The following is a 23,984-nucleotide window of genomic DNA, read 5'->3' as shown; positions in this document are numbered from 1 at the left end:
TTTTATTGTACATTCAGTTCTGGGTATTCAGAGGACAATCTTAGCACAACGTGGAAATACAGTATGGCAGATCTATATTTCTTCAGTACTTTATTCTCACGACACTCATTAAAACAAGCTAACAGGAGTTGCAAAACCTCCTTATCTACCTCTAAGTATGAATTTGGGGAGGGACATTTCCCAAATTCATGATTTGGGGAAGGCGGAAGGATGCAAGAGATAACTTCATTTACATATAAAGGTAAAGGTTTCCCCTGTCTGATTCTAGAAGGCGGTGCTCATCTCCATTTCCTAGCCGAAGAAGCCAGCATTGTCCAAAGACACTTCCGTGATCATGTAGCCAGCTTGACTATACTTCCCACTGAAGTGGGTACCTAATTATCTACTCGCATTTGCATGCTTTCGAACTGCTAGGTTGGCAGGAACTGGGGCAAGGATGGGAACTCCATCGCACGGCACTCGGGTCTCGAACCCGGGCTGTCAGCTTTCCAGGTCTCAAGCTCAGCATCTTTAACTGCTGAGCCATTGCGCCCCTCTTTTTATTTACATATAGTAACGTATACAGATAGATCATAAAGCAATCTGGAAGTTCTGAATGGGAAGGTGATCGACAGATGCTTGCATAGTCACGGAGTAGTCCAATAGCACACAGTCTACCCTGTTTCCCCCAAAATAAGTCATCCTCTGATAATAAGCCCAATCGAGCTTTTGAGTGCATGGCAATAAGGCCAAGCGCTTATTTCAGGGTTAAAAAAAAATATAAGACAGGGTCTTATTTTCGCGGAAACACGGTAGTTACATCTCTTCCTTCTGCAAGATACAAATCCACTATTGAGATCCAGTTTACAAAGAGTCTTTGACAGAATGGATTCATTCACAGAGGAGCTAGCTAAGCAAAGAGAAGAACTAAGTAGCAATTCTCTCATTTCCGCCATGCTCAATAGCAATTCTATTTTCCTATCCCTAATTTCCCAAGACACCCTACACACAAGGTCTCTGTCGTTTCCAACAGAAATTACTTCTTAGTCTGGAAGAGGGGGTAGATGAAAGAGAAATGAAAACGGATTACGAGAATTCGATCCCAGAAGTGTTGACTGTCACCCAATTTGCAGTTATCAGTGGCAAGCAACTAATTTAAAAATTTCCCAGCTTTCAAAGTCTCTTGATTATTTGCAATTCTTAACTAGCTACTTTAATACTTTTCATATATTTGTTACCTTGCCTGAGAACATTTAGAATGAAAGATTTCATAGAAAATATTGAATAAATAAATCTAAGGGTGGGCAGGGAATTGCAAGGACCAGGTAAATAAAATAAAACTGAAATGGATGAATAGAAAAGTCTTTTATATGTTAAACCTTCACTGCATGTCCTTAAATCAATCTGTAAAGGTAGGCCATTATCACCCTCCTTCTGCACTGTGCAAGAATCTCACGCACCTCAATTTTTTATCTCATTTTTCATTGTGCAGATCTATATATATTCTATTGAAGTTCCACTGAATTCAAGAAGACCATATTCTGAAATAATCTAATATTACTGTACATCAACCGTCAAAAAAAGAATAAGGCATTTTTGGAACATTGTGACGCTTCCCATCTTGCAAATCATATTCATTGCATCTTGATCACAAAAAATCCAGCCACGTAATTCTTCAGAAGATCCCTGAAATGGCCCATAATATTCTTCAGACAACCCCCTTTCATGGTGTGCATAAGAGAGGTTCTACAACAATAGCGATTCTTCAGAATATGGACCACAAAACCCTTTCAAATATTTTATTTATTGAAAGAGTCCATGCAAGTCTTCCATTTTAGCTGTTGGTGTTTATGTCTAAAGCAACATTTACATTCATTATGTCCCATATTAGGGACACGGTGGCTCAGTGGCTAAGTCGCTGAACTTGTCGATCAAAAGGTTGGCAGTTCAGCGGTTCGAATCCCTAGTGCCATGTAACGGAGTGAGCTCCCATTACTTGTCCCAGTTTCTGCCAACCTAGCAGTTCGAAAGCACATAAAAAATGCAAGTAGAAAAATAGGGACCACCTCTGATGGGACGGTAACAGCGTTCCGTGCGCCTTTGGCGTTTAGTCATGCCGGTCACATGACCACGGAGATGTCTTCAGACAGCACTGTCTTTTCGGCTTTGTAATGGAGATGAGCACTGCCCCCTAGAGTTGGGAACAACTAGCACATATGTGCAAGGGGAACCTTTACCTTATGTTGCATATTGTTTTATGCGTACTGTCCATCTCATCTTGTCACAGTGCTTTTGCGCATAAGTGCGTACGTGAGGGAAGATTATGGATTATTATGGATATTTAAACATACACGGGAATCAGAAATACAATATGCTACTGTAGAAACACTTCACTCTCTTTCAAAGACAGGGGAACAATAAAAGTGTTGGGAATGGAACTCACAATTACAGGACGCAGCATGGAAATAAATGAACAAAACCGGCCACGTTCTTCAATCAGTGCTTTTCTAACAGCCTGTTTCTCCGTTTCTTCAAGAAGAAGATATTTATCGTTCACATCCTGCAGTGCACTGTCCAGTTGAGGCTGGATGTCACCTCTCCCTGTTCACAACAGAGGAAAAACAAAAGCTGTTTCAAGCCCAATTTTCAAGAAAGGCCGTGATTATTTTTTTCCAGGCAGCCAAACTCACAACCATAGCAATGTGTGTGTACATATCAAATCAGTGGTGGGTTGCCCCCGGTTCGCACCGGTTCTATAGAACCGGTAGTAAAACTGGCGGGAGGCTCCGCCCAACCCCGACATCATCAGAACACTTCTGCGCAGGCTCAGAAGAGCGCGCAGCCCCGTTGTGAACCGGTAGTAAAGGCAAGTAGAATCCACGCCTGTATCAAATGGTTGGGCGATCCCATCAAAGTCAACCAACATAACTTTGTCTAAATCAACAGCAATGTATTTCATCTTTAACTTAAAGCAGGATTCTATAATGCAACTGTATACACAAAGCATTCTTGTATTTTTATTTCAAGGATGGTACATAGATTTAAGGGGAAAAAAAGATTTAAAAATTGCCTTTCAGGCAAATTTTAAGGTTTGTGGACTTTTGCTGGCTGGGGAATTCTGGGAGTTGAAGTCCAACATCTTAAATTTACTAAGTTTTTGAGAAACACTACCCTAGAACCAATAGTGGGTTGCTGCCAGTTCGAGCGAATCAGTAGATGCGGCCCACCTGCCCGGCCGCAATCCCATCCTATATTGCTGTGTTTTTGACGCCACATGCATGGGCGGAAGGAGCGCGAGCGAATTGCCCTGTTTTTTTGATGTCGCATGCATGCGTGGACGGCGTTCAGGAGTGAATTGCCCTGTTTTGTGATGCCGCATGCTTACGCAGATGGCACACGCACGGGCTTACATTTCCGGTGCTGATCGAACCGGTTGTTACAGTATGTGACGCCCACCTCTGCCTAGAGCTTAAACCTGAATCTTATCCAGAAACTTAGGGACAAATGCAGAGATTGATGGAAGAACAATTTCTTTTAAAGTAGGACATTTGCAGACTGACCTATATGAAGGTTATGTAAGAACTCTTATTGAAGGACTTATGGTCCTTCCAGAGATAAGAGAGTCCAGACATTACTCTTAAAAAAAAAAACCAGAGCACCCATCCCCAATTTAAATATCTCCCACATAAACAACATTTGAATAACACAGTAAAGGTTGGTGTGTGTTAGGGGTGTGTGTTTATCCACATATTTATGTGTAACTGCAGATTTTTGACAAAAGAGAAAGAAGGAAAAGAATCTTACTAAGAAAAACAGATTTCAATAAACAGGTAAACTAATTCAGGTTAAACATTGCAAATATTTGTATCTCTAATGTATGAACTGTGTTTACCTCCTACAAAAAATAACCTTACAGCAATATTATAAAATAGTATTATAAGAACATATGATATTCTTCTAATATGCTAATCACATCTTATGAAATTTATATTTAATTTCCAGATTGTAGTTGGAAATACTGTATCTAAATCCTAGCTAAACAATACTCTTGGAAGGCAGAGGCATTAATTCAGGGGTCAGCAACCTGCAGCTCTGGAGCCACATGTGGCTCTTTCATCCCTCTGCTATGGCTCCCTGTCACCAGTCAGCTCCACAATTGATAGGGCTTTCAGTTAGGATAGGTAGAGGAAAAAGGATGCAGCGCTAGGAGAACACACTATGGTGGGGGGAACCAGACTTCCGGTTGGCTCCAGAATTGAACGGGGGGCTTCCGGTTAGGGCCTTTGTGGCTCTTTGAGTGTTTAAGGTTGCCGACCCCTGCATTAATTCAACCAAAGATGTCGTGGGACATGAAGCACACTGCATTAAGAAGACAAACTGAAATTGTGAGATGGTTCAGAAGGCTTAGTGTGAGGTTGAGTCTTGGATTTAAAAGCACATTTTACATGTTCCATGAGGTTTCAGCTGTAGAATAATATAGATAACAAAATACAGTTGCAAGAAGTGAAGGATTTACAAGGATTATTATTCTGAAGCCCATATACCCAGTGTCTATATTTATACATGTTTAACCAGGTCAAGTAAACACTCAGTAATTATATTTGCACAACAAGCTAAACTTGATTGGTGTTAACTTTAGTTATGACTTTTAGAGGTTTAATATGTAACTCACTCAAGAAATTTGGTTAAGTTTCAGCACATTGTGCAAATGTTGAAAATGAGCTTATTCCATAAATACTGTGTGTTATAGGAATGCAATCTCTGAATCTTCGTGTGTAATTTCACTTCCTTTATCCTAACAATCTTTTCTCCGTTCCAGCTCTCCCAAGTATTAATGGTTTTTGTATCTTAAACCATCACAACTCTTACAACTTTATCAAGAAGCATAATACAAGAAGCTGAAGGGACAAGTAGCAATTGTTAAAGCCTCAATTTCTACCATGGAAGCCACCAACCAAGAACCAACTTGGTTTCACCTTCAAATAAGAGGCCTTTTGATAGGCGGAATCAATCACCAATCATGTCTCAGTTCCCTGTCAAGGAATGGTTTTCCTAGGTCATGGGGCTCTAAGTCACTCAGCTACCACTAACCTTCAGAACAAAAGTTGGAACCACAATTGTTCAGAGTATCATTGATGATGGGAACGCCATTTCCTGCAGATTTATTCAATCTCTATTGAAGGTTACTTGCAATTTTTAAGACCCACCAAAGATATATCAATTGTTAACTGAATTTCAAATAAAAGAACAACTAAAAAGTGAGCTTGGACTGGAGTTATCTGACTATTCAAGTGCAACTGTGCATGTCGGCATATGTACCTAAAAATACTAAATCAAAACTAAAGCCTTAAATCTCCTGTTAAGTACTGAAAGATGCCATATGAATGTAACTAGGAGCTTAGATGTACAGGAGTTTCAAATTGATTGTGGTTCAATCAGTTTTCTACTACCAGGAAGGAATTTAAGGAGACATTCCCTTCAGAATCTTATTTAATATGAATATTGTCAACTAGCTAAAGATGGACGGCGATTTGCAATAGTTTTTGGAAGCAAAAAGTCCTAGCTCTCCATCTATCTAAGCCAGGAGTTTCAAACTCAATTTCATTGAGGGCCGCATCAGGGTTGTGTCTGACCTCGGGAGCGGGGGGGGGGCAGAATGGGCATGGGGTGTGCGGCCAGCATGACATTACTCATGTCGCGGGGGAGGGGGGTCACCTGTGGTGGCCTGAGTGCTCTGTCAGCAAAAACGGGCTCCCGAGCTCCATTTTTGGCTGGGATGGCCTCCTACAACTCTCTGCCAGCGAAAGCGGAGCTCCGGAGGGCCACATGCAGTCCTCACGAGCTCCGTTTTCGCTGGCAAACACACTGAGGAATGGTCCTTTGCTGTTTCCAGGGCGGGCCAGATCTAAGCACCCCGTGGGCCGAATCCGGCCCCCGGGCCTCGAGTTTGACACCCCTGATCTAAGCGGTTGGCTTGAAGTTCTCTTTATCAACTTTCACAACTAAGTTCTCCTTTTTTTTCCAATATGCAGCGTATCATTTGCATTTCATGGATCTCCTTGCATAGGTTAAGGTTAGGACACAGCGTATATCTATATCACTTACTTCGTTTCACCAGCACGTATACCAAATCACTCATTACCTATCCATTACTTCTCCATGACCTCTGACAGAAGCCATTCAGAATGCCAACAGAAGGAAGAGGAGAGAGATGTCAGACGAATTCAGGGACAGTAGATAAGAATGCCTGAACCATAATCTAATTTGATATGCATTTTATAGAAGAAATGGATGAACTGTCTGTGGGGCCCATATGCTCACAAACACATTCCATGTAATCCTCGACTTACAACCACAACCGAGATAGGAATTTCTGTTGCCCAACTTTCTTTTTTTTTAATCACAGTTGTTAAGATAAATTTTAAGCAAAAGTTGCTTGTTTTGTAATAAAATCAATATAATATAGCACGTTTTGCTCCTCTCAGGTTTATGAGATTATTCCCTGAATTAATGTTTAAGTTTCAAGATTGGAGAAGCATCAAAGCTGCCCAGAAGTAGCAGGAGGGAAAATCCCAAACCGATTCAGTAAGAGCTTTCTGTGGTCTATAAAAATAACCGATTATGGAATGGGAAAAGAATTCCTTAAATATTTCATCCACAAAAAACCCCCCACTCCATCTAGCTGCCTTGATAGAAGCATTTTAAAATTCACAACATTAACATATTTCTAGGACACTGGCCTAGAAACCATGAGACTATGAGTTCTAATCCTACCTTAAGCATGAAAGCTGGCTGGGTGACTCTGGGCCAGTCACCGGGAGATTTTGAGTTCTAGTCCCACCTTATTTTTAGAGAACGAAGCTTCTTCACTTTTGGTGAAATAGGTGCAAGAATTTTGAAGTTACTCTCCTATCAATTCTGGATAAATGTTTGGTCTAGTGGTTACGGTGCCAGGCTAGGAACAAGAGACCGTGAGTTCAAGTCCTGCCTTAGCCACGAAAGCCAGACCTTAGGCTAGTCATTGTATCTCAGCCCAATTCACTTGTTATTGTGGGTTGTTATTGTGAGGAAAATAGGAGGAGGAAGGAATTATTAGGTATGTTCTCCGCATTGAGTTATTTATCAAAATAATAAAGATGTGATACCAATATATAACAATATATTATACTTTTTCACCCCAAAGTATAGCTCATTTCAGCCTCATTATCATCATCTTTGTTATCATCATTGTAATTGAGATGAATTATTTCTACCAATTTCTAATAAGAGTTCTTTTAATAATCAAGGTATAACGTGCAAGTGATTTAAGATAGAAAAGAATTTTTTTAAGATCAAGGGATTAGAAAAACAAATGGTTTTAGGTTCTACAGACATTAAAAGGTGTCTCTTTTTTTTAAACAGACTGCTTTAAAGATCTTCAGAAACTTCTCCCACTGCTCCTGGTTGTCTGACACAATCCTAACTACACAAACTAAAAGTCTGCTGCTTCAATCTATTATATGATCATTTTGGTTACCAAAACGGGTTGCAATCTTAGTAGCAAAAAATGTGTATCTATTGCTAGTCACAAGTAGAGGTTTAGCCTAGAAACTTGAATAATCGTATGATTATGTATCTTATGATTAATGATTGTAACTATGATTTATGATCTATGATCTATGACTTTGTTGTTTGTATGTACACTGAGAGCTTCTGCACCGGAGACAAATTGCTTGTGTGTCCAATCATTCTTGGCCAATAAAGAATTCTGTTCTATTCTGTCCTGTCCTGTCCTGTCCTGTCCTGTCCTGTCCTGTCCTGTCCTGTCCTTTCTTTAACATCTAATGACAGAATAAATATTTTCATGCACTACAAAATGCACTTCTGGATAAAGAAGAAGTAGACCTCAGCATCTCCTTGCTCTTAAGACTGCAAATCCAACATTAGCTTTAATTTTAAAAAGGCCTAGAAAACAAGTAGATACTAGAACAGTGATGGCAAACCCATGACACGTGTGTCCAAGGTGACACACCATGATGTTTTTGGATGATAACCCCCGACATTCACCTGACAACTATTCTCAAAAGCACATCCCGTTTTAGTGTGATTTTTTTTGGGGGGGAGGCTACGGACTCGTGGAGGTTGCTTGAGAATGAAGTATGCTCTTGCGCAACCTCCAGACCTGCCGGTAAGTTGCGTGAGAGGGATGTGCTCTCCTTTGGCCTATGGAGCCTCCAAAAACTCTGTAAGAACCAGGCAAGCTTTCATTCAGTTTTTAGAGGCTGCAGAAAAGCATTCTCTTGAAGTTACTTTTTTAAGGATGAAAGGCTTGTGGAACCTCAGGTATGCCACAGAGACCTGTCAAAGAGAAAGAGAACCAAGGTCTGAAGGTAAGCGGTGTGCAGGAGATCTGGAATGGCAGTAGTGGCTCCACTTCTGGACAAGCTTTGGCACTGCCAAGAAGGATCGCTGTTCAGTCTGGCCAGGATTGGGGAGGGAATAGAGCAGGGGTGTCAAACTCGATTTCATTGAGGGTTGTGCTTGACCTCGGAGGACTGGGGTGGGCGTGGCCAGCTTGATGTCACTCATGTCGGGGGTATCTGTGGCCTGACAGCAAAAACAGGCTCCTGAGCTCCGTTTTCAGCTGCGCCAGCCTCCTGCCACCCTCTGCCAGTGAAAATGGAGCTCGGGGGGGGAGGGGCACCACGCGCGGCCCTCCCAAGCTTCATTTTTGCTGGCAGAGGCACCGCAGGCCAGTCCTTTGCCTGTTTCCAGATCGGTCCCACGGGCCAGATCTAAGCACCTCGCGGGCCGAATCTGACCCGTGGGCCTTGAGTTTGACACCCCTGGAATAGAGAATTGTTTCTTATTTGTTCAGAGGGTAGGTGGGTGTGACATGCCAGCAGGGTCAAATATTAAGACATTTTCCAAAACTTCTGACCTGCGGAGCCCAAAATGGTTGCCATCACTGCACTCGTACCGTAATTTGACCCCCGCCAGAGTGACCCCAACCAGCCACCAGGGAGAGTGCAGGGTGAAACTTACCCAGTGCCTCTGCTGTCAAGAAGATGAGCATGATGGGAAATAGCAGGATGCAAAAATTGACACACACAAAAAAAAAGGAAAATAAAAGAAGTCAAAACCAGCACTCCAAGGGTTTAAATCATCATTCTAAGCCTGAAGAGAAACACACTGATCACAGCTCCATTTTTCCAACAAAACCTTTTGTATAAGTCTTTTCCGAGTTATTAGTCATGGGGCGGTTGTTGGTTTTTTCGGCTCTTTTATGTGTCAACTTAACCTGATTCATCTTGACGAATTGGAACAGGAACCATTTAAAAAAAAGAGACCTCAGAAAGTTTGTCTTCTGATCCTTCAAATCATGACTCAGAAGATCCTTTTTTCTTCACCCATTCTAGCTGACCCCCCCTCCCCAAAATCTCTCCATTTCCAATCCTTTGGCCAAAGCGAGCCATAAAATACCAGCAAAGCAAAGTCCAAGGGACCCGATGTCCTAAGCTAGAATTTGAAAATGATTCCATGAAATGGACTCGCAAACGAATGGGTCACAAATGGAACATTTTAACCATTTTGGCACAAAGAGTTCCTGGTTCAAAAAATTACAATTAAGAGGAGAAATAGAAGGGGAGACTGGAAAGGCAACAAAGAAGGAAAACGAAGGTGTGTATTAAATCTTCAAATTAAGTGGCTCCTGTTGAAAAGAGCCTTCAAACAGCTTTCTCAAACCTCTATCCTCTAGGTAAATTGGATTATAAATACTATTATTCAGCATGCTTCAGTAGTTTGCCTGGTTTTATCCCTGCTGTGACCTGCATGGGCTCCCCATTTTTATCCAGCTGCAATTCAATATCACATTTATAGCCAGCTTACCTGTGCAAACACCACTCCCTAAAGAAATCTATCCATCCCATTAGATTACATAGGTTGTTCCAGGTCCCTTCTATTAAATCTGATCCTCTGGCAGGATCCAAGAAGCAAAGTTTTTCTGTAGCTCTATGAAATGGAACAGTCTCGCCCTGATTTTGGGTTTAAGAGTTTTAACTTTTCCTTTTTATGATTTATGCATGTTTGTTGGCCGTCTAGTGTTCTTGTATATAATAAGCAACCATTATTTTTTTCCCAAATAAATAAAAGAGACAATGACACACAAAAGGAAACCAAGATTAAAATAATATACCATATAACAATCGCATCCCAACACAATTATAAAACATTAGCTATGCCTGTTAGTGTGGATATCATTTGCTTTCTGGGCTCAATATTGCCATTTCTACTCAAAAGCAATTTTTGTTCAACCTCATATATTAGCAATTCATCGGCACCAAGCTAACAAAACAGAAGTTGACCATACACTTCACTCTGTATTGTGTAGGATTTTTTTTAAAAATTATCCTACGTGTTTTGTATTCTTGGACAATTGGAATAGTTTCTGAAGATGATTACAAACTTGCCATAACTATATTTTAAGAGATCTAGAAAGAAAGAAAAAACACAAGAGAATTTACAGTCCTTGATTTACAATTATAATGGAGCCTACCAATTACATTTGTAAATCATGTTGCTTGTAAAGTGGGTTATCACATGTCTGATCTGATTTTACAACCATCTGCAGCATCCTTCGGTCACATGACTGCAGCTTACGACATTTTTGCCGAAAACCATCATTTACTTGTGGTTTAGAAGTCGTGATGATTATAAAGTAGGTTATTCCATAACTGACCTTTTTTTTTTTTTGACAGCATTTGTTAAATGAACACTGTGGTTGTTAAATGAAACCATGGTTCGCTTTGGGGTGTTTTGCCAAAACCTGAAAGTATAGGTAGTCCTTGACTTACAATAATTCATTTAGTGACCATTCAAAGTTACAACGGCACTGAAAAAAGGGACTTACGGCCGTTTTTTCACACTTATGACCATTGCAACATCCCTATAGTCATACGATCAAATTCGGACGCTTGGCAACTGGTTCATATTTATGACGGTTGCAAATATCCCCAGGTGATCAGCTTTTGTGACTTTCTGACAAACCAAGTCAATGGGGGAATGCAGATTCACTTAACAACCATTTTACTAACTTAACAAATGCAATGATTTACTTAACAACTGTGACAAAAAGAGTTGAAAAATGGGGCAAACTTGCTTAACAAATGTTCCACTTAGCAACATAAATTTTGGGATCGATTGTGATGGTAATGCCCGTAAATGCTGGGTTTTGGCAAAAATGTTGCAAATTGCGGTCATGTTGACTCAGGATGACATGTTGACTCAGGATGAAGGTTGACTCAGTCTTCCATCCTTCCAAGGTGGGTAAAATGAGGACCCAGATTGTTGGGGGAAATATGCTGTTTCTGTAAAACGCTTAGAGAGGCTGTCAAACACTGTGAAGCGGTATATAAGTGCTATTGCTATAATTGAGCATGGCAATTACAGGTCTAAATCATGTTGATTGTAAAGCCAGTTTACCTGTTCCCTGACCTTTTTTGCAACAGTTGTTGTGGCAGTCGTAAAACGAGTGTGGGACATTGTAAACAGTCATAAAAGGGAGTCAGCTGCCAAGCAGCCAAAATATCACATGACCAGGGAGGCAGCTGTCAGAACTTCAAAATTGGGTCTTAAGCGTTTTTAGGGGTGTCCATCGTAACTTTGATGGTTGCTAAGCAACTGATTATAAGTCGAGGACTACCTATATTGTATTTTCACTGTCTCTTAAAGAGATAGTTTCCTTGTTTTTTCTTTACTGAAGTTTGGGAAGAATTGGTAAAGCCACATTCAGTCCTCAAATCTTCCCTGGGAAGAATTTTAACTCATTATTTCCAACTTCTTCAGACATGTACATGTCTGCTCTTGTCCTTTGCCTTAATGCTTTTAAAACACAGTGCTTCTTTCCGGGGGTTGTCATAAAATGTAGTAAAAATAACCAACATGATGGCCACAACAGTACAAGTAAAGCTCTGCCCGTTTTCTTTTTCTGAATTTACATTGCACATGTGAGGCATACAGTTTGGTGGTGAAGGCACCCGATTAGAAAACGGGAGACTGTGAATTCTAGTCTTGCTTAAGCATGAAGCCATCTGGGTGACCTTAGGCCAGTCACTGACTCTCGGCCCAAGGAAGGAGGCAATGGCAACCCATTTCTGAAATCTTTCCAAGGAAACTGCAATGACTTGTCCAGGCAGTTGCCAGGAGTCAAGACTCTCTCAAAGGTATGCATGCACAGACACACACACGTGATACACAGCAAAAACAGGTGGAGCTTCCATCACAACGCTGCAGCTATTTGTAGCTGATGGCCAGTCTTGCAACTTTTTTTGATTCATAATACCATCTTCAACAACTGCTTTTTAGAACTGTGATAGATGCTATGCAGCAATATTTGCTGCATTGACTTACAGTATATTCCCCTTCCTTCCTTCCTTCCTTCCTTCCTTCCTTCCTTCCTTCCTTCCTTCCTTCCTTCCCTTCCCTTCCCTTCCCTTCCTTCCTCCCTCCATCCTTTTCCTTCCTACCTACCTTCCGTCCTCCTTCCCCTCCCATCATCTTCCTCCATCCCTCCCTCCTTCCTCATTTTCCTTCCTTCTTTCCCCAAATTAATTTCTTCTTAAACGGGTCTTAAAAAGATTGCTCGTTTTTAGCTACAAATACTTCCAGATGTTGTTTCTGAATTGCTACTGAGAAAAAGAACTCTTGCCACAGACAATATACTTTTCCAGTGAGATCCTTTCTGTTGGAAGACTTCTGGAAATGCTTTGCCAGAAAGTAAAATAACTCCCATTTATACCCTCTTTGCATCTATCAGCAGCAACCAAAATGGTTACTCTTGTCTTTGAAAGGAGGGGATGCTATAATTGCCCACTGTTAAAAAAGTCTAGTTCAGCAGCTGACCTAAAAAATAATTGGGCTGGAAAAAAATGCATAAGAGAAAAAGAAAGATACAGCTAAGCATTTGGAAATTTTTCTCAAAATATGCTTTAAGATCTACAGTTTTGGACTTTCATACACTGGATTTTGTGCTAGTTTCAATATATTACAGGTAAGTCCTCAATTTACAAGCATTTGTTTAGTGACCATTTGAAGTAAGAATGTCACTGAAAGAAGTGACTTAGCAATCGGTCCTCCCACTTAAAATTGTCACATCCCCACTGTCACAGTGATCAAAATTTGGCTGCTTGGCAACTAATATGTATTTAAAAGCACCCTCGGGTCATGTGATCACCAGCCAGCTTCCAATGGGAGACACTGCACTGGCTTAACGATCACGTGATTCACTTCACCCAGAGTCCCTTGGGAGTTGGGCGGCATAGAAATATGATTAATTAAATTAAATTCACAACTCACTTAACCACTACTTCGGTTCCCAACTGTGGTTGTAGGTCGAGGACTATCAGTATGTACTGTCTGTTCCAACAAGGTTTTAGAGCAGTGTTTTTCAAACTTGGCAATTTTAAGATGCGTGGACTTCAATTCCCAGAATTCCCCAGCCAGCAAGTCTGCCTGGAGAATTCTGGGAGTCAAAGTCCACTCGTCAAAGTTATCAAGTTTGAAAAACACTGCTCTAGAACTAATCCTACATCAGGACCCAAACAATCCTGATTAAAAAAAAAAAAAAAAACACTTTAGCCTAGTTTTGGACTCCACAAAATTCAACAGTGCAGTCATTTATTCATACTTTTTTATCTTTTTAATTTCAAGCAAAAGCTAAAGGGAAGAGTTAATGTTCTACAAATAAACCTTTATAGCTATAATTTTAAAAGTTAAAAGATATAACTGAAACAATTCGATAGCCGCTACAGTGGCTAATCAGCCCCGTTATTCTTTTGAAATGTATATTATCCCAAATTTAAGCTAAAACCAAAATCTAATGAATGGAGGATCCCTTTTTTAATGTGAGGTTTTAAAATTTAGGCCAAGAAAAGGGAACCTGTGTTGCAAAGGCAGCTGACCTTTTGTGAATCTACAAAGGGGCAGAGCAGATTAGCAGATTAGTCCTTAAAAGCAAGATCGGCAGGAAATTCTAGTACTGTAGACCAGAAGGCAGCAATGACAAAATAATTCCGTCCTATTGCAATGTTGATATATTCATCCAGTCACCAAAGGCCAAGCTTGGCCTAAACTCTTACTTAGGCCTCAGCCTAAGCCTCTAAGGGAGGCTTATCTGGAAAATCTACAAGATAATTCAGCTCCAAAAAGTCCTGCCTCACTGTCAGAAGGCTGGGTCAGGTTCTCCTCGACTTACAACAGTTCATTTGTTCAAAGTTGCAACGGCACTGAAAAAAGTAACTTATGACCTTTTTTTTTTTAACACGACCATTGCAACATCTCCATGATCAAAAATTTTGCTTATCAAAAGGTCGCAAAAAGTAATCATGTGACCTTGGGTTACAGCAACGGTCATAAGTATGAACCAGTCGCCAAGCATCTGAATTTTGATCACATGATCATGGGGATGCTACAAAGGGTGCAAGTGTGAAAAACGGCTGTTTTAACTTTGAACGGTCACTAAACGGACTGTTGTAAGTCAAGGACTGCCAGTATATAAATAGGTTTCCAGCATACTATGTGACAGTCAGCATGACTATTGCATTCCGGTAATTTTCCTACTGCTGTCCATCAGTGTGCTTTTCAATAGATTTGATAATTTTGCAAAAAGGAGCTGTTATTTGTTTAGATATTACATTTAGATCCCTCTTCACAGGAAGATTCTCAGCAGTTACACCAATAAACTAAAGGAAGAGCGCATTGACCTATTTTCCAAAGCACTTGAGGGCAGGACAGGAAGCAACAGAATGGAAACTAATCAAGGAGAGATTTCCTATCAGTGACAATAATTAATCAGTAGAATAGCTTAACTCCAGAAATTGTGGGTGCTCCATCACTGGAGGTTTTTAAGACGAGGTTGGACAGGAATAGTATAGGGCCGTGATGGCGAACCTATGGCATACATGCCACAGGTGGAATGCAGCGCCCTCTCTGTGGGCACACGAGCCGTCGGTCCAGTTTAGCTCCACCGCAAATGCGCATGCACCTCCCGCCTGTCAGCTGGTTGTCGGGTCTCTGCCACATATGTGCAGGCGCGTGGCATGTGCAGGGGTGGGAATGTGTGCGGGGACTGCACACGCATGTGTGGGGTGCATGCGCAGGTATTGCATTTGGGGGCTTTCTGGGGCCCGCGCACATTGGGAACTCGATCCGGAAAAGATTCGCCATCATGGGTATAGGGCCGTGATGGCGAACCTGTGGCATGCGTAGCCATATCACAAGAGCTCAGCCGGAAGTTGGCAGTTTCTGGCCTCTGGAGGACCTCCAGGGGGGTGGGGAAGGCTGTTTTCGCCCTCCCCAAACTCCTAGGAAGGCTCTGGAGCTAGGTGAGAGAGAAAAACGGGCCTACTGGGCCATCGCATGCCAGGAGCGGGAGGAGCGGGGGTCGTGCGCACATGCATGGGGTGCATAGAATTATGGGTGTGGGCACACGGGCATGCAACCCCCCTCCTGGCACGCAATGGCAAAAAGGTTTGCCATCATGGGTATAGGGTTTTCTGACTAAGGAGGCGGTTGGACTACAAGACCTCCAACGTCTCTTCCAACTCTCAATATTCTGTAACTTCACAGTTAAAACTCGCAAGCAAATCATTTTGGGGCTCCAAGTGGGAGCATTTAAATACTAAAATGTATCTATTACTTGAAGAATACAAGTCTTATTTCCTTTTCTTGTGAGTAAAATGTTGTGGTCGGGTTTCCCCCAATGTTTCACAGGCTCACCAATTTCTTGAAACAGAAGGCAAGGATTATCTAGCCAAGGTGACATACTCGGAGGAGAAGGGGGACGTTTCTCCATAATTTTCTAACTGATTAGTAGCATCCCTATTCTAATTAAGAAAACATAATTTCCATTCTGAATTTTAAAAAAATGCATGCCTTTGACATTGCAAGAAACACACTTATGGACACAGAATTGCAGGTGAAAATTAAACTGGTATGAACGAATATTTATGTGCTCATTTTTTCGCCTCCCAACAGTCCTAGACCTTCAATGTCTCTGGAGCAGAAAACTTTATTTTTATTTGTTTGTTTATTCTCATTTTTGAGAAGAAGTGCACATCTATAATCTAATTCCATTAAATCTCAAATGTACGAAAAGGCTCTTGTGGGCTCTGGAATTTATTTATTTTATTTATTTATTTAGTTTGTCAAACATGTACGAGATAACAGGTATAAGTATAAAAATGGACATGAGCACAGTCCAATTTTGCATTCCACTGAGAAGCAATACCGTATTTTTCGGAGTATAAGATGCACCGGAGGATAAGACGCACCTTAGTTTTTGGGGAGGAAAATAAGAAAAAAGCTGATTGGCAGGTGGATCAGCCTCCCGGAATACGCCCAATCAACTGTTTCCAGAGGTGAATTTTAGCAACAAGTTCATTGGTTTTGAGCTCTGTGCCTTGCTTTTTTTTCTGCCTCTAAAACTTCTGAAACTCTGTTTCAGAAAAAATCTTTTTTTTCTGCCTCTGAAAGCCTCTGAAATAGAGCTTCAGAAAAAAAGGCTTTTTTTCCGAAGCTTCTTTTCAGAAGCTTTTATTCTGAAGGACTATCTGTACTCTGTTCAATCTCCTTTCTTTAGTATTGGTATGTAGATTAACCTCTTCCGATCTGTTAGTTATTGTGTCATTCTCCAGATTTGTTAACATAGTTTGGTTAGAACCTTTACTGATTCTTCGTTTGCTGTTTGTCATATTATTTTAGATAAAAGCCTTTCGGAGGCTTTTCTACTGAAGCTTCGTTTCTGAGGCTTTTTTTCTGAAGCTTCTTTCAGAGGCTTCTTTCAGCCTCTGAAATCTCTGTTTGCGAAGGCTGGGCGGTGTTACATTTGGAGTATAAGACGCACCCAAATTTTCACCCTCTTTTTGGGGGGAAAAAGGTGCGTCTTATACTCCGAAAAATACGGTAGTTCTGTCTAGCAAGTTCAACAAAGGATGTCACTCAGGGTTGTCCACAGAGGAGGAACTGAAAACCAGCTAAACAGCAATATGTGGTGATTACGTTTGCAACTTTTCATTTGCGGATAAAAGTGAAACCTTCTGATCAGGTCTCTATCAAGAGAGGGAAAAAAAACGAGAGAACCGTACCTTTCTTTGCCTTCTTCTGAAGCTTCAGGGTATCTGAAGATTTCTTTTTTATTTCCTGGCGCGCTTTTTTGTATTCTACGAAGAGAGAGTGAGAGATTGTATATAAACATATTTGATAGGCAATGGGGCTAGAAGCTCAAGTTAGACAAGCAACGTTGGAGACGAATTTTAATAGTAGCACTGAGTAAGCGAAAGCTACGCTGAATTCAGTAGGGCTTATGCCCAGGTAAGCTTATACGAGATTGAAGCTTAAGCACTTTTCATTTTAATGGCCTGGTGCATTTAACATTTTGCACAAACGAAGGTCAGGAAAGAATAGGAAAACATAATCAACGGAGGTTACAGGGGTCGTAAGTAATCACAGAAGGGATTCTTGGCAATTGCCATGGCATCCTTTTTTTTACATAGAAGAATAAGGTCACTAGACTAATCAATTTATGATCTGGAACAAGCAGGACTCTTTTTGACCAGCAGTTGGAATGACATACATATCCTCCCGTAGCCGAAACCAAAATATAGGATAAACCAAGCAATATCTTTTTTTTTTTGCCACCTTTCGACACTGACAAATTTATCACAATGTGGACTTGAGACCTCATTTGTATCAGCAGATGCTTAATCTCCCTCTCTCTCTCTCTCTCTCTCTCTCTCTCTCTCTCTCTCTCTCTCTCTCTCTCTCTGTGTGTGTGTGTGTGTGTGTGTGTGTGTGTGTGTGTAGCATGTGCATAAACACAACATATGGAAGGGAGGCTAAATCGTAAACTGTGGGATCAGAGCAAAATCTGTTTTTTTTTAAAAAAAAGGCCATCACATTATCAACAGAAGCTACTGTGCATTATTATGCTGTTGAAAATGTAACACCATGGAGTGTAACTCACTGCTCAATGCAGGAACCTTCAGTATCATCCAATTTTTAAATGAAAACATCCAGCAATGGAAAACTTGCCATTTCCCTACTCAGAAATGGGTATCTTCTGGTGACTGACCCTTTGTGTCTTATTTCTATCATCTATCTGTCTATCTATCTATCTGTCTGTCCGTCCGTCCGTCCACCCTCTATTTATTTATTAAATTTATAGGCTGCCCATTTTGCCTTAAATGTAACCTTGGGTGGCTTACAATCAGTTTTAGGCTACCATATCTAGGCTAAAGAGAGAGACGGTGGACTAACTATTGTGAGGCTAAAGGCCACAATGTGGGTGAGTTATGCGAGTGGGATGCATTTTTAGGGAAATTCTGAAAGGTTGGTAATTAAAAGGCTTACAGGATATATTTTAGGGTCTACAATGTAAAATTTTTATGTGCTTCCCATCTCAAATGCCACCCAAATGTACCCTTTGATTTTCTGCTACAAAGAAGAAAAAAAAAAGATTTGGGGACAAATATCAGGAATTCAAGCTCTCCTGCCCAGCACCAGGCAGCTGGCTGGATTGTTGAACAGTTTCCGTTGTTAGGAAATTTTTCTTAACATCCTGCAGGAATGTGTCTTCTTGTATATGAAGACTATTGTTTCGTATCCCGAGACAACTGAAGTCTTGCATCAGCAATAATTGTTTGGGGAATGTTACTGTTAATATTCTGAGAGCCATTGTCTGAAAGGAAGGAACCCATCAGCAGGCAGATTTTTAACAACCTGTCAGGGAAACAGCGAACGGCCTTGAAGGACACAGGAAGAAAAGTTGTTCCCAAGGCAAGGGGCAGATATGCGAGGCTTGAGCCCAAGCCAAGAAAATAACTTGAGAAAATGTATTAGACAAGCCCCTCCCTTGTTCTCAAAGAATTGTGACCAGAAAAAAACACATCTGTCTTTGACTGAGACTGAGTCAAAAGCTGGGGACCATTGGTGGAGGAGGCGTGTCTTCAGCTTTGACAGACTCAGTCTAATTGGCTCGCAGAAAAGGTCAACCCATTCCTGGATGCTATCTCCACCACAATGGAGAATTGGGAGGGAGGAGAGAAGGACATTCAGACTTGCAAGTTTCTGTTGCCGTAGCAGTTATAAGTTGTTCTGACATCTATCTACAGGAGGTCCTCGACTTACAACCATTCGTTTAGTGACTATTCAAAGTTGCAGCGGTGCTGAAAAAAAGTGACTTGTGACTCTCTTTTCACACTTACGACTGCTGCAGCACTCATGCCGTCCCGTGATCAAAATTTGGATGCTTGGCAACTGGTTCATATTTATGGGAGTTGCAGTGCCCCAGGATCACGAGATGACTTTTTGAGACCTTCTGACAAGAGCAAGCCAGATTCGCTTAACGACCATGTTACTAATTTTACAACTGCAGTGATTCACTGAACAACTGCGGCAAAAAAAGTCATAAAGTGAGGTAAAAGTCACTTAACAATTATCTCGATTCTTAGAAGCATACATTTTGGGCTCAATTATGGTCACAAGTCAAGGACTACTTTTGTCTGTCTGGCTATCTAGTTATCTAGCTACCTACCTACCTATCTTGAATGTTGCCCATCTCGACAAAGGAGACTCTAGCCAGAAAGATGGGAGCAGATCAGGGGTGGGATTCAGCCGGTTGCTCCAATGATCAGCTGAGAGAGAACTGGTTCGCTCCGACTGTCAGCTGGGCCCATCCGCCCTATACCTACCTTTATTTCGTTCGTTTGAAGCCCAGCTGATAGGCGCAGCAAAGCAGATTGCTGCGCCTCAGCTGTTTTTAGTGCTTTTAACACTGCTTTTAATGGTGTTTTCTAATGGCCTGTGTGCGCTCACGCTCAGCGAACCGGTTGTTACACTGGTTGAATCCCATCACTGGAGCAGATCTGACCTCAAGGGGCAGGATGTTTCAGAGGGAGCCATGGCAGTAAAAGCTCTTCTTCTGGAGTCTGTCAGCCAAAATTCCTTGGCTGATGGTTACTGCAGCATGTCCCTTCTGTTGGTATGAGTGGGTGGGTTAATCCAGTGGTGAAATCCAATTTTTTTTACTACCGGTTCTGTAGGCGTGGCTTAATGGGCATCATGTGGCTTGGTGGGCGTGGCAGGGGAAGGATACTGCAAAATCCCCATTCCCTCCCCACTCCTGGGGGAAGGATATTGCAAAATCTCCATTCCCACCTCACTCTGGGGCCAGCCAGAGGTGGTATTTGCCGGCTCTCCAAACTACTCAAAATTTCCGCTACCGGTTCTCCAGAACCTGTTAGAACCTGCTGGATTTCACCCCTAGGTTAATCTCATCGGGTGAGCTGGTTTCTCAGATAGCCTATGCTGTTGGTTTCTTAATCTGGTCTGTTTTGTTGGCTGACATCAATTTTCCTTCTGTTCTTGTCTCTACCCATATTATTCTATAGTTTCTTGGGCCCCCTCCCCCGCAGTCTCGCTTCCATGTAACTACCTTTCGCATGGTCTTTGTCCAGCTGGTTGGCCACTTTCTTCCATTCTTCCATCTGCTCTTGAAGTGGGTTTATCAGACAGTCAATTAAAGCACTAATTTTGTTGAGAAAACACAAAGAGGAATCAAATCCTGCAGGAAAAGAACCAATCTGAATCTCCCTCTAAGCCTTTTAAAGGCACACTTTTCCCACACATGAACCAAAGTCCAGAACTTAGAAAGAATCTTAAGTCCAATTCAATCACAAGCACATAAATCAGGTTTAGCAATCCTATAAGAAAGGATTCACATATTGCCTCAAGGCTGCCTATAGAGTAAATGACAGGCTGTTTGAGATTGAGAGGCTGGGGGAATCCTGGGAGTTGAAGTCCAGACGTCTTAAAGTTGCCACGGTTAAGAAGTATTGGTTTAGCCCAAGGCCACTCAATGCAAGAGTGGCGAGAAAGGACCACACTTAACCTTTCAGTGATGGGTTTGCAAACAGGAATGCTCAGGACAAAGAAATTACCGGGACAAATCACATGCTAAATCTGATTTAATTACTGTACATAGGCATGTAATCTAAGTTCAATTACTTACAGTTAATTTGATGATTTGCCATTATCTGATAATTTTCCCATCTGCTACGTTAAGAAAAATGACAGTTTTGTGGCATCATTGCAAGAAGGCTACAAGCCAAATCCAAAACTCTCTAGGGAAGCTCAATCTGTGCATTCTTGCTTTTGTGACTACGAAGCACAATTTGGATTTGCAGCAATACTTCCCTAATTTCTGTCTCAATCTCTTAATCATTACGCAAGAACAACTCCTCAATTCATTCAAGAGTTGCCAGAAATAGGCCCGCAGAGGGGAAAACTGTTTTTTGCAACACTAATCAATGTTCTCAAAAATGGAAATCACGCGTTTTGCCATTCTTCACCCACTGCTGAGTTACAGTAATGTCTGAAACAGGAATTCCTACTTTGAAAATACAGAGCCAGCAAGTCTGACTTCTCACGATGGACTGTTCAATTTTCTCCTCTGCAAAGCCCAATTTGTACAGTGAGAGAAAAATGAAAGGGTGTTTCCAGCCAAAAAAAACTTCGGAGGTTAGATGGAAATCGGCCCCAGTAAACAGCTTAATATGGTCCTGAATGAAAAAGACTGAGTACCAATTAAATTCTGAACGCCATCCAGAATCTAATGAAACTCTATTTCCAGACTGTCAGCTGGCAACATGCATAACTCACCTTGAAAACTGTCTGAGCTTGGACTCAATGCTTCGATGTCGCATGCACATTCTGGTTAAAGCAGAGCCAATTTCTCTAGTAGCACCTGAAAAAGAACAAAAAATAGAAATGGCCTTAACATATCAAAACCTGCATCACACGTTCATTCTGGCAAAGAAAATAAGCATGTAAAACACAGATCAGACTGAGGGTATGAAGCATTGGGGCTCAAGAACCTGACCAAACCTTATGGGGGGGGGGGGCGCTACAGAAATCCATAACATTATTACATAAATTCTTGGATCCTGATGACACTGATAACTGGATAACACAGAATCAGCCTAAAACGAAGTACATTTCGATGTATATGGAATTGGAAATAAAATAAAATATGACACTTATGAGAGCCAATTTGGTGTAGTGGTTAAAGATCAGGCTAGAAACTGAGCGACTGTGAGTTTTACTCATGCCTTCCTTAGGCCCAAAGCCAGATGGGTAACTTTGGGCCAGTCACTTTCTCTCAACCCTAGGAAGGAGGCAATGGCAAACCACTTCTGAAAAACCTTGCCAGGAGAACTACAAGAGTTTATTCAGGCATTCTTAGAGAATCGGACACGACTGAATGGTGGAAGGGATGGGATGAGATTATATTTTTGAAAATTATCCCTCCAAATTATTTGAGTGTGTTGCAATGAGTGTGGATAGTAAAAGAAATATTTTTTTTAAAAAAATAATGAAATAGCTTACAAATAAATTTTTATCCAGCACTTTAGTATTAATAGAGCAAGGGAGTCAGCTGATTTCAATAGTCAGACTTCCTCAAACTAATGCCTCTCAGATGGCTGGATTTCATTTGCTATAATGATCATTTAGCTTGGTCTTGCGAGCTGGGGACTATAAGAATTGAAGCCCAGCACATTTGAAAGGTAAGTCTAATTCTACCCATCTTTGTAACCCACGTCAAAAATTGATGACAAACGCTAAGAATTCTAAAGTTGTCAAGTATCAGGAACGTAAAAGAGAAATAGAAAATGAGACCAATTAGAGCTGCAAAGTATCTAATTATTTAGTTGCTCCTTGTTTATGAGATGGATGCAAAGTGTGATCCCCTTCTCATTCAGAAACCAATTCACAGGAACCCCAGGTTCCTACACAGCCAAGAAACTGTATATTACTATATTTGATTGCACGTAAACATAGACGTCAACAGTAGATGGTGCTGTTTCTAAAGGACATGAGAACTTGGCTAGAACTGCCTTGCTGAATCAGTGGAAAAAGATAGACTTCCTTGAAGGAAGATCAGAGTATAACCAAGACCAGGGGTCAGCAACCTGCGGCTCTAGAGCCGCATGTGGCTCTTTCATCCCTCTGCTGCGGCTCCGTTGCCAGACAGCTCCACAATTGATAGGGCTTTCAGTTAGGATAGGTAGGAGACAGGGGTGGGTTCTAAATTTTTTTACTACCGGTTCTGTGGGCGTGGCTTATTTTGTGGGTGTGGCTTGGAGGTCATGTGACTAGGTGGGCGTGGCTAGCTGGTCAGAGTCATTTCTGGAAGGTCCTCGCACTTACGACCAGTCCTCGCACTTACGACACAACTCATTTGTTTGCTTTTAACACTGATCAGCTGTAGGACGGCCCTTTGAAGCCCCGCGGCAAGAGTTTAAACAGTTTTTTTCCCTCTAGTCATCAGCTGGGACTCAGGAGGCAGCAATAGATTGGGGGTGGGACCAAATAAAAGGTAAGAATAACGCGGGTGGGGGGGGGTGGGAGGGAGAACCGATTCAGTGACGTCATGTGGTCACCGCTACCGGCTCGGCCGAACCGGACAGAACCGGGAGGAACCTACCACTGGTAGGAGGAGACTATGATGAAGGAACCGGACTTCCGGTTGGCTCCAGAATTGAACGGGAGGCATCCAGTGAGGGCCTTTGTGGCTCTTTGAGTATTTAAGGTTGCCGACTCCTGACCAAGACAATCCAACCCTTGTTTATTGTAAGCACCAGTCAAGAAATATGACCATGACTGAATATAGATCTCATCCAGCCACTGACACGTTTTTTCCCCCTCTGAATCTGTTTTATAGCATTCCATTTTTTGCCCTAGCCTCTTCTTGCCTTCATGTTAACTATGAAAGATTGCAAAGCCATTAAAGTTAATGCAGTGCCATTACAGAATGGTTGTCACAGAGCTACCATAAATTCCTTCCTATTTAGGCAGGTAGGGTCCTTCTTCTGAGGATTTCTAGAAATTTTATATGCTTTTTCTTTTCACTCTCACAGACTTATTCTCATTTTTCACCGATGGGTGATTTCAAACTCTAGGACAGGGGT

The 23,984-nt window shown here is 41.5% G+C and overlaps 1 protein-coding gene across 3 annotated transcripts in view; it reads right to left on the bottom strand.

Moving 5' to 3' along the window:
• MTSS1 (MTSS I-BAR domain containing 1) overlaps nucleotides 1-23,984 on the bottom strand; it is a 157,087-nt gene that overhangs the window by 25,422 nt on the left and 107,681 nt on the right. For all 3 annotated transcript variants that reach the window (XM_070940337.1, XM_070940335.1, XM_070940336.1), the window contains exons 4-7: nucleotides 21,676-21,760; nucleotides 20,450-20,541; nucleotides 17,103-17,177; nucleotides 2,423-2,580 (exon numbers count right to left, since the gene is read on the bottom strand). In XM_070940337.1, the coding sequence (XP_070796438.1) occupies nucleotides 2,423-2,580; nucleotides 17,103-17,177; nucleotides 20,450-20,541; nucleotides 21,676-21,760 (410 nt within the window). The remainder of the gene's footprint in view (nucleotides 1-2,422; nucleotides 2,581-17,102; nucleotides 17,178-20,449; nucleotides 20,542-21,675; nucleotides 21,761-23,984) is intronic.

Source organism: Pituophis catenifer, unplaced genomic scaffold (assembly GCF_029215685.1).
Source record: "Pituophis catenifer annectens isolate HBS135680 unplaced genomic scaffold, rPitCat1.0.hap2 SCAF_3, whole genome shotgun sequence".
NCBI lineage: Eukaryota > Metazoa > Chordata > Lepidosauria > Squamata > Colubridae > Pituophis > Pituophis catenifer.
This window is presented reverse-complemented; position numbering and strand designations above follow the sequence as displayed.